This window comes from Coturnix japonica, chromosome 1 (assembly GCF_054131305.1).
Source record: "Coturnix japonica strain WE chromosome 1, WE-NBRP24, whole genome shotgun sequence".
Taxonomy (NCBI): domain Eukaryota; kingdom Metazoa; phylum Chordata; class Aves; order Galliformes; family Phasianidae; genus Coturnix; species Coturnix japonica.
In genome coordinates, this window is record NC_140663.1 from 66,348,276 (window position 1) to 66,362,969 (window position 14,694).

The window sequence follows — 14,694 nt, forward strand, 5'->3', positions numbered from 1 at the left end:
CTGTGAAATAGCTGAATGTATTTCTTATTCCTAAATAGATTAACAGATGATATATAATCTTCCAACACAATTCTGGATTTCTTTTCACGTTATTTGGCAGACATTTAATGACCTCTCTGTTGTTTATACAGTTTCTGAATGCTAGTGCAACAGTCATACAAGAATTTGTTAATCATCCTGATACACCAGTATTCCCAGTAAGCACCATTCCTCTAGACAAGTTTCCAAAACATGGTGTTAAGGAATCCCTCTTGACATTTCTCAGACTAACATATTTGGATTGAAATATACTAGCACTGAAAGGCTTTTAAGCTTTGCAAAGCATAAACTATTCTACTTATTTTATTATATTTTATTTTTTGAGGTTTTAGATCTTTTCAAGTGTGGAATCATAGAATCATATATTGGTTTGAGTTGGAAGGGACCTTAAAGATCACCTAGTTCCAACCCCCCTGCTATAGGCAGGGATACCTCCTGCTAGACCAGGTTGCTCAAAGCCCCATCCAGTCTGGCCTTGAATGCTTCCAGCGAGGGGGCATTCACAATCTCACTGGGCAGCCTGTTTTAATGTCTCACCACCTTCACAGGAAATAATTTCTTCCTGGTATCTGGTCTAAATCTACTCACTTACAGTTTAAAGCCATTTTCCCTCGTCCTGTCACTTACTGCCCTTATAAAAAGTCCCCCTCCAGCTTTTTCATAGGCTTTTTTCAGGTACTAGAATGTATATAGTCCTCCAAGCGCCTTCTACAGGCTGAAGAGCCCCAGCACTCTCAGCCTGTCCTCAGAGGGGAGGTGCTCCAGCCCTCTGATTATCTTTTGTGGCCACCCTCTGGACCTGCTGCAACAACTTGATGTCCTTCTTGTGTTGAGGGCTCCAAAATGGGACACGTCTATGCTTACAACTAGTGCTGTTTTCTGGCAGAAACCACTGCTAAATCTGAGAAATTCTGAAACAAGATACTATCTATCTAAACTACATAGGAAATACTGAATTTTCCACTTTCTTTTTTTCTTTACTCATTTTGCAGAGTATATCTAAGCAGTTTGCAGGTTTAGATGGGTACTTTATTACAGATACAGAATCTTCTTTCTGCACTTCTCACTTGACTCTCTGTTCTGTGAAATAAGTTCTTTCCTTAATATACTACAAAGATGATAGCTTCAAAGAATACTATTTCATCTTTTTTTTTTTTTTCTTCACAAAGTGCCTGTCGAATCATAAATTTCAGTACTATTATTGTTTTTCTCCTCCACCTAGAGAACTTCTGTTGCAAATATTCTTTTCCTCAGTCTCAAAAATGTACAGAGAGAATTCAAGCACTGCTCTGAAAGTAATGCCTTCTATTTTTTTATGTGGGCCCATGACATCCGATGTTGGTAGTGTAGCAGTAGAGGCTGAACTTTACCGCCAGTATTCTACTACACATTGCTGCTGTGTGACAAATGGCAGCAAAATGGCATCTCACATGCAAAGTGTATATGAAGCGAAAGTGCGTCATTTAATTATTCCATGTGGAAAAAATTGCACTTATTGACATTAATTTATGCTTGCTGAACATTTCTGGAGACCAACTGTGGATGTGAGCACAGTGAGGCAGCTGTGAAGCTGTGGGTCACCTTCGCTGCAGAGATTTTTAAGAGTGCAGCATGCAGGTTCTTGCTCATTACTGTTGAAAATGCTTAGCTCATCGTGGTTACTATGTTGAAAAACTGTGTTTTATAGCTGAGAATTTGCTCTATGAAATACTGTAATTCTGCTCTTTGTGTCTTCCAGTGTTTCCATGGAAACTATAGATGGAATCCACCTGGGTCAAAAAGGAAAAAGGATTCTAGTCAGGAGTTGGCAGGTTTCATTTAGAAGACTTTAAACTAGGTTGAAGAGGTAAGGAAGATGAGCCCAGGGACAGCATGCCAAGACTTGGAGAGAGACAAATAGCCCGCTTGAAGTACATCTACATCAATGCATGTATCATGCATCAACAAAAAGGAGGAGCTAGAAGCCATTGTGCACCAGTAAAACAATGACACATTGCCATCACCAAAACATGGTAAGATCATTCTCCTGGAGTGTTGCTATGGAGGGCTAGAAACTCTTCAGAAGGGATAGGTATGGAGGAGAGATGGTGGGGTGGCTCTCTGTAATAGGGAATCTTTTGATGATGTAGAGCTCAATGTTAGGAATGGTAAGGCCAAGTCTTCATGGGTAAGGATCAGGGGAAAGGCCAACAAGGCTGACATCCTGGTGAAGTCTATTACAGACCGCTCAACTAGGATGAAGAAGCACACTCCACACACAGCTGTCAGAAGTCACAGAATCGCTAGCCTTTTTTCTCATGAGGGACTTCAACTTACCTGACCTTTATTGGAAGTAAAATACAGCAAAGAGAAAGCAATCTAGAGGGTTCCTGGACTTCCTGGGTTCCTGGTGTGTGTGGAGGATAACTTCCTGACACAGATGGTAAGAGTCTACCAGGGGAAACACCCAGCTACACCTGCTATCTACAAACAGAGGATTGGTGGGACATGTGGTGGTTGAAAACTGTCTTAGGCATAGTTACCACAAAAAGAGTTCTCTATTCCTAGTGAAGTCACGAAGGGAGTCAGCAAAACTGCTACCTTGGAGTTTCAGGGAGCAGACTAAAATGTTTAGGACAATGGTTGGGAGAATCCCTTGGGATTCAGTCCAGAAGAGCAAAGATGTCAAGGAAGGCTGGAAGTTCCTTAAGAATGAAGTCTTAGAGGCACAGGAACAGGCTGTCCCACTGTGCCATAAGATGTGTCAGCAGGGAAGAAGGCCAGCCTGGATAAACAGGGAGATGCTGCTGAGACTGGGGAAAAAAAACTGTCTCCAAAGACCATTTGGAAGAAGTGTCTGGGAATTCAGAAAGAGTACAAGGATGTTGCTAGGATACACAGAGGGTAATGTAGAAAACTGAAAGCCCAATAAGAATTTAATCCGGCCACCACTGTTAAAGATAATGAAAAATGCTAGAGGAGATACAAGGAGAATCTCTATCCTTTATTGGATTCAGCAGTGAATATTATAACTGAGAATAAGGAAACGACTGAGGTTTCAGTCTTCTTTGCTTCTGCCTTTAATACTCAGGCCAGTTATCCTTGTGGTACTCAGCCCCCTGAGCTGTAAGACAGGAATGCGGAGCAGAATAAACCTCCCATAATATAGGAGGAAGCAGTCGGTTAGCCACCTGGTACTCAATCTGAAGTCTATGGGGATGGATAGGATTCACCTAAGAGTATTGAGGGAGCTGGCAGAAGTGCTTGCCAAGCCATATTTATAAGCAGTTCTGGTCAACCAGGGCAGTTCTACATGCCTGGAGACTTGCTAATGTGACACATTTCTATGAGAAGGGACAGATGGACAATCCAAGCAACCACAGACCTGACAGAATGACCTTGGTATTAGAAAAAGCCATGGAGCAAATTGTCTTGAGTGTGATCACACAGCATATGTATGACAATCAGGAGATCACGCCTATCCAGCATGGGTTCATGAAAGGCAGGTCCTACTTGGTCGGTCTTCTTCTATGACCAGGTAACCTGCATAGAGGATTAGCGGAAGGCTAAAAATGAAATTTAACTAGACTTCGAAAAAGCCTTAGTCTGACTCCCAGTGTTCTGGAGAAGCCAGTAGTCTATATCTTGGACAGGTGTTTTCTTTGCTGGCTAGAAACTGGCTAAACAGCTGGGCCCAGAGAGTGGTGGTGAATGCAGTTAAATCCAGCTGGCAACTGACTACGAGTGGCATTCTTAATGGGTCTATATTGGGGACAGGGCTGTTTAATATCCTTATTGATGATCTGGAGAAAAGGATTGAGCACACTCTCAGTAAGTTTGCAAATTACACCAAGGTGGGAGAAAGTATCAACCTGCATGAAGATAGAGAGGCCCTACGGAGCTGTCTGGATGTTCTGGATCCATGGGCTGAGTCTAGTTGCATGAGGCTCAATGAGACTAATTGCCAGGTTCTGCACTTTGGTTACAACAATCCCATGCATTGCTACAGGCTTGAGGCACAGTGGCTGGAAAGCTGTGGAGAGGAAAAGGATCTAGGAGTATTAGATGACAGCCAGCTGAACATCAGCCAGCAGTGTGCTCAGGAGGCCAAGAAGGCCAGAGGCATCCTGGCTTGTATCAAAAATAGTGTAATCATCAGGATTAGTGAAGTAATCATCCATCCCTCCATTCTCAACACTGGCGAGGCTGCAATTCAAGTACTCTGTTCAGTTTTGGGGCCCCTCACTATAAGAAAGACACTGAGGTTCTGAAGCATGTCACAGGAATGGCAATGATGTTGGTGAAGGATCTGGAACAAAAGCCTTATGAAGAACCACTAAGGGAACTGTCACTGTTTAATCTGGAGAAGGCTCAGGGGAGAACTTATCCTCTCCCTAGATGAAATAAAGTTGTAGAAAGGTGGGGATAGGCCTCTTTTTTCTAAGTTCTTAGTGATAGGATGAGAGGGAATGGCCTCAGGTTGTGCCAGGGGAGGTTCAGGTTGGATATTGGGAAAATCTTCATCTCAGATATAGTGGTAATGCATTGGAACTGGCTGCCCATGGCAGTGGTGGAGTTACCATCTCTGAAGTCTTCCAGCAAAAGGATAGATGTGGAACTTATGGACATGGTTTACTGGGCATGATGTTGACATGTGGACTAGACACTCTGCAAGATCATTTCCAACATTAATGATTCTATAAAATAAATAGGGGTTATTATGTAAGGTCCGTTAGCTTACAAGTGCTCCTTTAGATCCACCAACATTTCCATAAACAATTGTGAAAATACTGCTCCTTTTGCCTTAGAGTGACTAATACATGAAAAACCATAAAGACACAAGAGAGGAAAATTGCATTACAGATTGGTTTCTGAAACAATCATGCTTTCCAATGTCAATGTTAGTGTTTCAGACAGACCAAATGCAGGTTTATTGTCTTTAGCCAAAGCACCTGCTGAAATTCTTGGATGCTGATACTCCAGGACAGATTTGGACCCATTCTAACAATAATCCACAAACTAAAGCAAAATGTTCTCATTTGCATGACCCCCTGACCCTGGGAAAACTAGTAAGACTCATCCTGTTTCAACTTGGATTTTTTTTTTAATCAAAATACCATCCAGCTGTAAACTTAGAAGCACAGCATCATAGAACTGTTTGAATTGGAAGGGATCTTTAAAGGTCATGTATTCCAATGACCATACAGTGAACGAGTAATGAACTCTAGTCTGGTTACATTTGCCACAGATACAGCATTTCAGAAAGTCTCCATTTTCTCTGTCATGTAAACGTAGTAACAGAAGGAACATATAACATAGTATTAACGCCTTATACTTACCCTCATGTTTTCTGTTTCCATCAGGCCTCATGCTAAAATAGTCTGAGTTATATCTTTGTGATAGTCACTTTGCTGATACACCACACAGTATGTATTTTTTACAAACTTTTCAGTAGGGAAAACTACAGTTTGGTTCTTATGAGCCAAATGAGAAAAAAAAAGTATTTCAAGAAGAATATAGAAATACATTATTTTTAGCAGTATTACAGTACTGTGAGACGTAGCCCCTCACCAAGGTCTCAGCCGGTGGCTCATCGCCCCTCCTTGATACACAACAAACAGAACAAGTGCTGATACTTACTTTAGAAAAAAAGATTGTGAAATGTGTTCTTGAAAATTTCCAGAACACTTCTCAGTACATTTTCAGGCCCATACAAAGCTGTTTATGTTCTATTAATTGCAGATACAATTGCAAAAAATGTGAGGAAGACCAATATTCTGAGCTTCAAGCAGCCAACAATTCTTGTTGAGTTCCTGGGAGCCAGAACTTCACAATCACTCTTTAAATATGTAATCTATCGTCATGATAGAAGAACTGGAGGTTTAAATAATGGAATTTTTTAAACTATTGCCACAGAAATAGAGACTGGACATTTATCATAGTGATCAGCTATCTTTCAGAAAATTTATGTTGAGAGGTTGATGTGAAGTTCCAGCTGATGCCCTAATTTGGTAGCAGTACAAGAACTTAAACATCCTTCAATGTTCACTTAGACAAAACAAATCTCCTTTCACCAAAGGGCCTCCTAAAATCATTGTATAGATGGGGACTTACTTCTAAACTCAGAAGTTCAAACCCTTTGACCTTTGTGAAAAGACAAAATATTTTAAATTGAAGAAAGAGAATGAATGAAAATGACTTTCCATCTGATGGCGATCTTTATCTACTGATACAGACTTACTAACAAATCCAGTAAAAAAAAGAGCCATTTATAGCATTTTATTGATAATTTTATTTCTGGGTATGTGTATTATTAAACATCTACTCTTTTTCCCTTTTATGCTAGGTTTTGCTGTCAAACTGTTTGAAAATACCATTAGAAAGACAGTAGAAGGCCCAAGTGTTTATTCAATAGCACCTTCTTCGTCTATCATATTACTCATGCTGGACAATGGAAAGCATCTGAAAAACGCCAAGTTTTAACTCTGAAATGCAAGGAATTGAAGACGATATAAACAACTTTGAATCTCTGACGCATATTAAAACAGTTAGAATTACACACTATGAAAGACATTCTGATCACAGTCATCACAGGAGATGACTGTTCAGAAAGATGGTGGAAAAAAATTAAAACATATTCTGTACAGTAAATGACTTCAAAAGAAAAAAGATTATTTTTTTTTTTGGTGTTGCTAAATACTTGCTGTAACTAGCACCTACAGATGATTTTCATCTTTCATGACATTACAATATATCTTTACAATGAAATGCTATAATGAAGTGCTTCTCGCAGATATGTAATAACCATAATCTACAAATCTGCTTCAAATAGTATAAAGCAAGGTTGACCTTTTGCTCTGCATGCAACAGAGCTTGCTGTGGGCATTTTTTGCTACTACATCACTGTGACAAGTGAACTGCTTAGGTAATGTCTGCAATGAGAAGTCAACACATCTCTGTCCTTAACTAACACACCAGACACAAATTCTGATCAACTCCACAACTTCCTCTGTTTCCCCATAATGTTCAACTGTCCTTTTTCATCAGCATTACTATTAGCTTTATGGAGGCTCTAAGAAGAAGTACCAGCAAAGAGACAATTGATTCGTGAAGCCTTAGGACAATATTTTTGGACACATCACAGAAAAAGATTTGTTTAGCCTGTTCCTGAAGGTCCAAATTATACCCATGAGTAAAGAGTTTTCCACACCAGCTTTCTTTGGCATATTTAAAATCAGCTGATGAAACAGGAATGACACAGAAGTTAAGAAGCCTTTCTAGACAATATTCAGAATGGCCATGTAAAAATTTTCAGGAAAATCTTGTTAACAAGTTAGTAACTCCTGCATCAGCATCTACAGTACTAATTGAAGTAAATGACATATTTCATGTAACCCCATGTAGCCTGAAATACAGTTTGGGAAACAAAAAAATGTCCATTTGATACTGCATCAATACTGTCCATTATCTGAAAGTAAGCATAAATTATATGTGTTAACTTGAATAATTTTTAATCAGTGACTATTACCTTTTAGGAAACAAGATAAAATCTCTGCATCCAAGGGGAAGGGAAAATTCTGCAAGCTCAAGTATGTGGTCATAAACTCACAGTGCAAGAAGAGGCTCCAGCATGCTATACAGGAGCTTCAGTATTGAAAAGGAAATAGACCCTTTAATGTCATGCCTACACCACTAGTTTCAGACAGTCAGGAATTAACATTGCCATATACTGAGCTGGCAGGAGATGAGGCAATTTTTGACCAGAAGCCAGTGTAATGATGCACAAAAGTCTTAAAATGCTAACGCAAACTCAGCCTTCAAAATGATTACTGCTTTTTCTTTGTTCAGCTGTGTTTTGACACAATGAAGGAAATAAATGCTTCGTAGAAATGACTTCTATTTAACAAAGTTATTCCTAGAGCAAGGCAAAAATCCAAATATTCCTTCACTTATCTCAGATACAGACACTGTACAAAAAAAGCATGGAAAATGAATTATTCTTTGTTAATGACATATATACATAGTCTCAGAGCTAAACTTCTGTAAAGGAAGTAGATTGGGAGCCAAAAGAAATGTGCAGAAACACAACATAAATGCGTAGGTCTGTAGTAACATTAAATTATTGGTTAGAAATCTCACTTACCTGAATTTCTCTGGTCTAGATCATCAAGTGAAAATGATCAAATAGGATGAGTCTGACTGATGCTAATAAAGACACAATTAGATACAACAGATCTATCATTATTCTTTTACTTAGCTTTTAGACACATTCTAATATAATCAAATTTATAGCTAATTTCTAATATAAAGCCTATAATCATATACATGTATATAGCATGCATACTATATGACTGCAGACTGAAGAGCTTGAACATTTCAGATTTTGCATTTGCTGAGCCTAAGGACTAGTTCTAGGGCTTCTTGCTTCTTTCACTGCACTTAAGTCTTGTCAGAATCATTTTATGTTATCTTGGACACAAAGAATATGCTTGTAAACCATTGACACTCTCCCTGTCTCCCTGTGGACCTGTGGGCCTGCTCCCCCCCTGTCACAGACACAGACAGATGTAGAGATAATTCCATGACACTATGATTAGGCAGAAATAATGAAAACCAAAAGTAATCTCTAATGCTTTGGGTGTGATGAGGAGGAGATGGAGTTTAATGCATAATTAAAAGTTTATATACTACATACTTCTTTCATTTTTTGCTGGATATCTGAATTTCTTCTCTGAGACTTGCAGTTTTGAAAGCAGTCACTGCTCCAGTCTGATTTTTAATGTCTGTCATCTAATTCTGCAGTTATGCTCACAGGGTAGAGAGAAGAACACCTAATGCACTAAAACTGTCAAAGGAAAGGAAAAAAACCAAACCTGTTGTTCTATGTGATAATCACAATATTCAAGAGCGGAGACTAACACATGATGTTCCACTGGGGAAGATACAGCATAGTCATCAGTAACATATAGTAATCATAAGCTTCTCCTAATTCTGCGTGACCACATGTTGCTGAAAGACAACAAAACTCTTCTGTAGCAAAACTGATGAGGGCAAACGGTAAAAACAAAGTGCAAGCAATTCTACCATATCCTTTCCCTATTTCACCAAGTTAAATGAGATTGTTTGCATTCAACAACACTTAAATATCTTTCAGTTTACCAGATGAAAAGGAAACTGGTCAGCCAACCAAAAAATCTGGATTTACATTCATTCAGAGGGAGAAATCATTATCTAATAAAATCTGCATCGTTTACTTATTCAGAGAAACCCCATAGCCATACAGAAGGCAAAAACTTTGGTTCTGATTACAAAAAGTAAGGACAGAAAAATATTTAAATAAAAATAAACCCTCTGCAATACACATTTCATATTAACAAACACATAGGAAACTATTTGGAGTTCATTGCTGTAAGGAAGCAATTTATGAAAAGTGACTGACTGGAAAAACAACAGAAAAAAAATGGAATTAAAAATCACAACCACCAGAAAATAACAAGAAGTGCACATGGGTCCCCACTGGATGACAAGCTCACCATTAGAGGTATCATTCTCAGTTTATTTATATTCCTAGGCATTATTTCATCCAGAACTTAAAAACTATAGCTCCAGATCTACAATCAGTAGAGTGTAGGCACTGCATTTCCCATTCATAGACTTGATACAAAGTCCATTGTCAGTTGACAGTATTACTACTTCCTTCAGTGGGTTTAAAAATGACATCTGAGGTCAGCAAGATACTCTCCTTATTCTGTCAGAAATTCCACTGAAGCAGTGCAGTATACATATCCACAAGATTACGTACATCGTATTCCTGAAACTGAGGTCTCTGAGCTTTGTAAAACAGAAATAGAACACATACCAGACACTGGTTACAGTAATGTTCATAACTACTCTAAAGTGATGCACTGCCGGATTTTTAACTTTTTTCTATCACTAGAGCTGGAGTTGTTTACAAATGTCTGAAGAAATGACTGTCAAAGCTCTTATCTTTCAGCACAGATTCTTCCATTATGCATCTAAAGCAATAAGAGTTAATAAGCTTCTCACACTCATTTCAGGCAATGCATTGGGGCATATACTTGAGAAATAAAGATAGATTGTACATATATTTAATTATTTTTCAATTTCTTTTAAAATTAAAAATACTAATAAATTACATCAAGACATGATAACACCTTTAAAACAGAAATGAAAGGGAATTTTTTCATCATTGCTGTAGTTACCTGTAGCTTCAATCACAGGCTACTAGATAAGACAATAACATTAGATCATAAATAAAAACTATTTGTTCCCATTAAAAGAAAAAACAAAGGACTGAATACACAGATATTTCTCTCAAGAATAGTTTCAGAGAAATCTTGAACCCATTATACACTCCCAAATGAAGACATTTGCCATTTGCTTGGCTGAGATTTGCAAGTTCACAAATCATCCTGTATCGGTGGTACAGAGAATGTCAGTCTCTCTTTTCCTGTGAGGTGGTTGGTTCTTCATTTAATAAACTGCTTAATTGTTTCTGTGCACATGAGAGGAAAAGTTCCAAACTAGACAAATTTCTCTGACGAATAACTTGATCAAGCTGTTGAAATAAGGAAAGAAAGAAAGAATAAGAGAACCTAGAAATAAATGCTAGGGTATAATTAGCAAAAATTCATACAAATTCACCAACAAAAATTGAAAAACCAAATTAGGCAACCACCCACGAGAAGAATTAATACACACAGTTTAGTAACAGCTTTTGAACAATTATTTTTTTCCATAATAAAATATATGTATGTCACTTTGAAAGCAATGCCTTCTACTTAGTTCCATGGAAATGACAATAGACAGGAAGAACATACATGTAACACTATTAGACAGAGAAAATTCTCAGCTACAAAACACTATTTTTCAGCACACTGAACAACTCTGCATTTTTGACAGTGATGAACAAGACCCTACATGTTGCGCTCATAAGAATCTGCACCAGCAAATGTGCCCCACTGTCCATCGTAGTCATGGCTGAAATGTACCACCTACTGTCTCACTGTGCTTACATTCACTGTTTGGTCTCCAGAAATGTTCAGCAAGAATCATTTTTTATTTTTTTTTCTGCATAGAGGAATTCACTGAAACACCTTTGCTTCATATGCATTTCTATCTCAGACACCATTTTGTCAGACACCCCTTTGCTGTTATCTATCACATGGTAACAAAATGTAATGGAATACCAGCTGGGGAGGTTTGTCCTCTAATTCAATACCACCAACATCCGCCCCCCGACACTGTGGGCCAACATAATAAAACAGAAGGCATAACTTTCAGAGCAGCCCTCATTTAAACAACTGCTGCTACTTACAAGAAATTGAAAGACTTGGCAACACTAAACAAACCTCAAAAGAATCCCTATCTACACAAAGGACAGACAAGAACAAATAATAAAATGGAAACACTGTTACTGTGACAAGGGCTTTCTCCTGATTTGAAAGGTATCTTGATTCTCTACTCCAAAATACATAGAACGCTTTGTATGGAGAAACTTGCCTACCTGTATTTCTCGGGGAAATGGGTAGATACAGTCCAATTCATGTAATAAAATCGTATGTTGCATCTTAAGAAAGTACATGTTTACAACTTTTCCTTGCAGATTCTTCTTTAAAGAGATTCTACTTTAAAGTAGCTTACCAAAGGTGTGACTTTGTGTTGTCAACTGTACCAATGCAGTGAACCCCAATTGTGCACTGTTAAGTTTATTTCACTCAGAAGTAAATAAATGTTCAATGTGTGCAGCTACTGGCTGCAACGTGAACAGGACAAGGCTTGAGATAGACTTCACATTTCATGAATTAAGAACAAATTTGAGGAATCTTTGTTGAGGCTCAAGTGGTAAGTTGGAAGAATCCCTTTGTAAATAAAGCTAAATGACTGTTACAAGTTTATGGAAGTTCAGTAACATAAAAGTTCAGAACTCGCCACTGAAGCTTTACCTTCAAAGGTATGTTTTAAGATTCTCCCATGCTGAAGTAGCTGACTAAACACTCAGAAAAGACTTAGGATTTTCATGTGACACAAAACCAAAAAAAAAAACAAAAAACAGTGAAATGGTACTACTTTTGAAAATAGTACACTTAAATGTCTATTCAGAAGGAGAGCATCCTCATTAATGGAGAAGCTGACTGGGAAACACACACACACAAAAAAAATATAATAGATTATTTAATGAAGTGTTTGGAACAGCCAGCTTTTTTTTTTTTTTTTTTACTTTGAAGAGTGCCTTAACATTACTGTGTTGCTCCTTGAATAACATATCATTAAATAAGAAGGTTTTTTAAACCTTGTTGTTCTAAACAGTCATCCCTTTGTATTTATGTGTCCTGTTCACTTCATGGAATGATCTCATTACTTCATTACTTTAGCAAACATTAATGGACATCTGGTAAATTCAAACTGAATGTGACTCATGTGCAAATGTAATCAGTATGAATAGCACATTAGGGATGGAGTATTCATATAACTAAATTAAGTTAGCTGCTTTAATACTGCAGATACTGAAAAATATACTGTATTGGTCTTGATCTACCACAAGTGTGGACATTTTCTACATCCCACCATTACTGTTTTTAGTATTAATAAACATTTTTAATCATATTAAATTTATCTAGTTCACTGCTCCCAATTTCATATGCCTCATCCTAGAAGCAGAACTTTATTAAAACAGCTTTATTGTTTGTGGCATTAAAGCCTTCCCCAAACTTCATTGGACTGATATATTCAGCACTATATTTTTAGTACTTTACAGTTTTTAAAATTAAAAACAAGCAACCAAACAAGCAATAAAGCAATAACAACAAACAAACAAACAAACAAAAAAAACCAACCTCAATAGCCAGAGTTTGTTCTCTTACGTTCCCATATTGAACGCACAGAGACACAGGCTATATATATGATTTGGACAACTCCATAGTTGTCCAATGTCACTACTCCTGAAAATCCCACAATCACTGAGACACGTTTGTTTGCCAAAAATAAAAAAGCTTTGGTCCACTTCTGAGTTCTAAGTATGATTCTACCATCCTTCTGGTCAATGATGTCTGGACGTGACTCTGAGACTCCTTTGTGGGGTCCCAACTCAGCCATATCCTTAGACCACCCATATGATGTGTCTCTGGGCCAAATGAGGTGTACTCTGAAAAGGGACATAGGTCTCATGTTATTGGAAGTAAAAATTCAGGAAATAAAACAAAATGCTTGTATGCAGCTGTGAAGAAGACTACCACTAAGTGACTGCTTTCATTCCAGATTGCTCTGTTTTACTTTATGTCAGTCCATCTTGCACTGCATCACTTTATAAACCCATACCGCTAAGAAAAGCTAAGAATGACGCCACATTTTCTTAACTTTTATCATAGAGTTCCATTTTTCTGCAAAATGGAATGAAAATCTACATGGCTGATGCCTCTAGGAAAAAATATTGCTTCTTACACAAATAGCTGAGCATTCACATCCTTCACATTTTCCCTTTCTAGCATAACTACCCACAAATAGAGATATTTTTGGTGCACATTTTCTTAGCTTCCTCCATCAAATATTTCCCAAACATCTAAAAATTTTAAATGGCTCTTTAAGAATGCTCTTTAAGTATTTTATATATAACAGAATTATTTTATCCCTTATTAGTCAATTATAAAATATTTTACAGAAAGTTCAAATTTAGGTTTAGGTATAAAGTTCCAAGGATGAAATTAGGATCTAATCATAGTAAAGATGATGCAGTTTATTATTAACCTCACAGTGGCTTAAAGTCCACCCAGAGATGTAAAGAAAGCAAAATTGTTACGAGTCCTTCACTTTTCCCTGCTGTATAAACATTAAGGTGTTTACAAGAACATTTTTATAAAACTTTTTGTCAGATGACATTATTTTGCAGTAGTGAAGAGATTTCAAGTTGTAGAAAATGGCAGATACACTTCTAAAGATGTATACTGAACAATTTATCAGTTTTTCAAGTGATAATCTGATGTCTAATGTAGCCAAATGCAATTCCACTCACTGTTCTGTCTCTGCAATTCTAGAAGGATTTAATGTTTACAATGACCCGAGACTAAAAATTAAATGAAGACATTTGGTACTGTTGATACTTTTTATCAGGAATTTTTCACGATTGATCTTAATCACATACGTTGTAAAAATGAAGAATAAACATGACATTACTATTTAGTCATAGAATCAAAGAATCATAGAATTACCCAGGTTGGAAAAGACCTTGAAGATCATCAAGTCCAACTGCAGCCATAGTACCCTAACTCTAACAACCCTCTGCTAAATCATATCCCTGAGCACCACATCCAAACGGCTCTTAAACACATTCAGGGATGGTGATTCAAGCACCTCCCTGGGGAGCCTATTCCAGTACTTGACTACCCTTTCTGTAAAGAAATGGTATGAATGCTTAATCTGCTTAATGAAGCAGAGCATCTTCTCTTAAACATAATGAAATCAGAAACCAGTTTTTGTCTCCTGCAAATTTCTCAAGAAACTCATGCAAAACAATGACACAAAGTATTGAATATGTAACAAATCCTTTTAATACATTCATATTCGTGTTTTTATTTACCCACAGAAGAGAACAAAAAACTTAAAACCCTGAAAAGTACCCTTGTCGCTCAAAGAAAATGAAGCTCATGAAAAGACAGGAAA

General features: G+C 37.4%; 1 protein-coding gene and 1 long non-coding RNA gene across 7 annotated transcripts in view; one reads left to right on the forward strand and one right to left on the reverse strand.

Moving 5' to 3' along the window:
• The window catches only part of CCDC91 (coiled-coil domain containing 91), a 170,444-nt gene that overhangs the window by 44,188 nt on the left and 111,562 nt on the right, over window positions 1-14,694 (reverse strand). For 3 of the 6 annotated variants that reach the window (XM_085522465.1, XM_085522448.1, XM_015871184.3), the window contains one exon: window positions 9,554-10,597. The exons of 2 other annotated variants lie outside the window; for them this stretch is intronic. In XM_085522465.1, coding sequence (XP_085378591.1) covers window positions 10,475-10,597 — 123 coding nt within the window. In that variant the 3' untranslated portion in view covers window positions 9,554-10,474. Of the gene's footprint in view, window positions 1-9,553; window positions 10,598-12,875; window positions 13,184-14,694 lie in introns of those variants that run through there. One more of the 6 variants, XR_001557089.3, reaches the window with a different exon arrangement.
• On the forward strand, window positions 1,778-6,687 carry LOC146762486 (uncharacterized). Its single transcript, XR_014936633.1, has 2 exons — window positions 1,778-2,051; window positions 6,365-6,687. It is a non-coding gene; the product is annotated as an uncharacterized LOC146762486 (long non-coding RNA).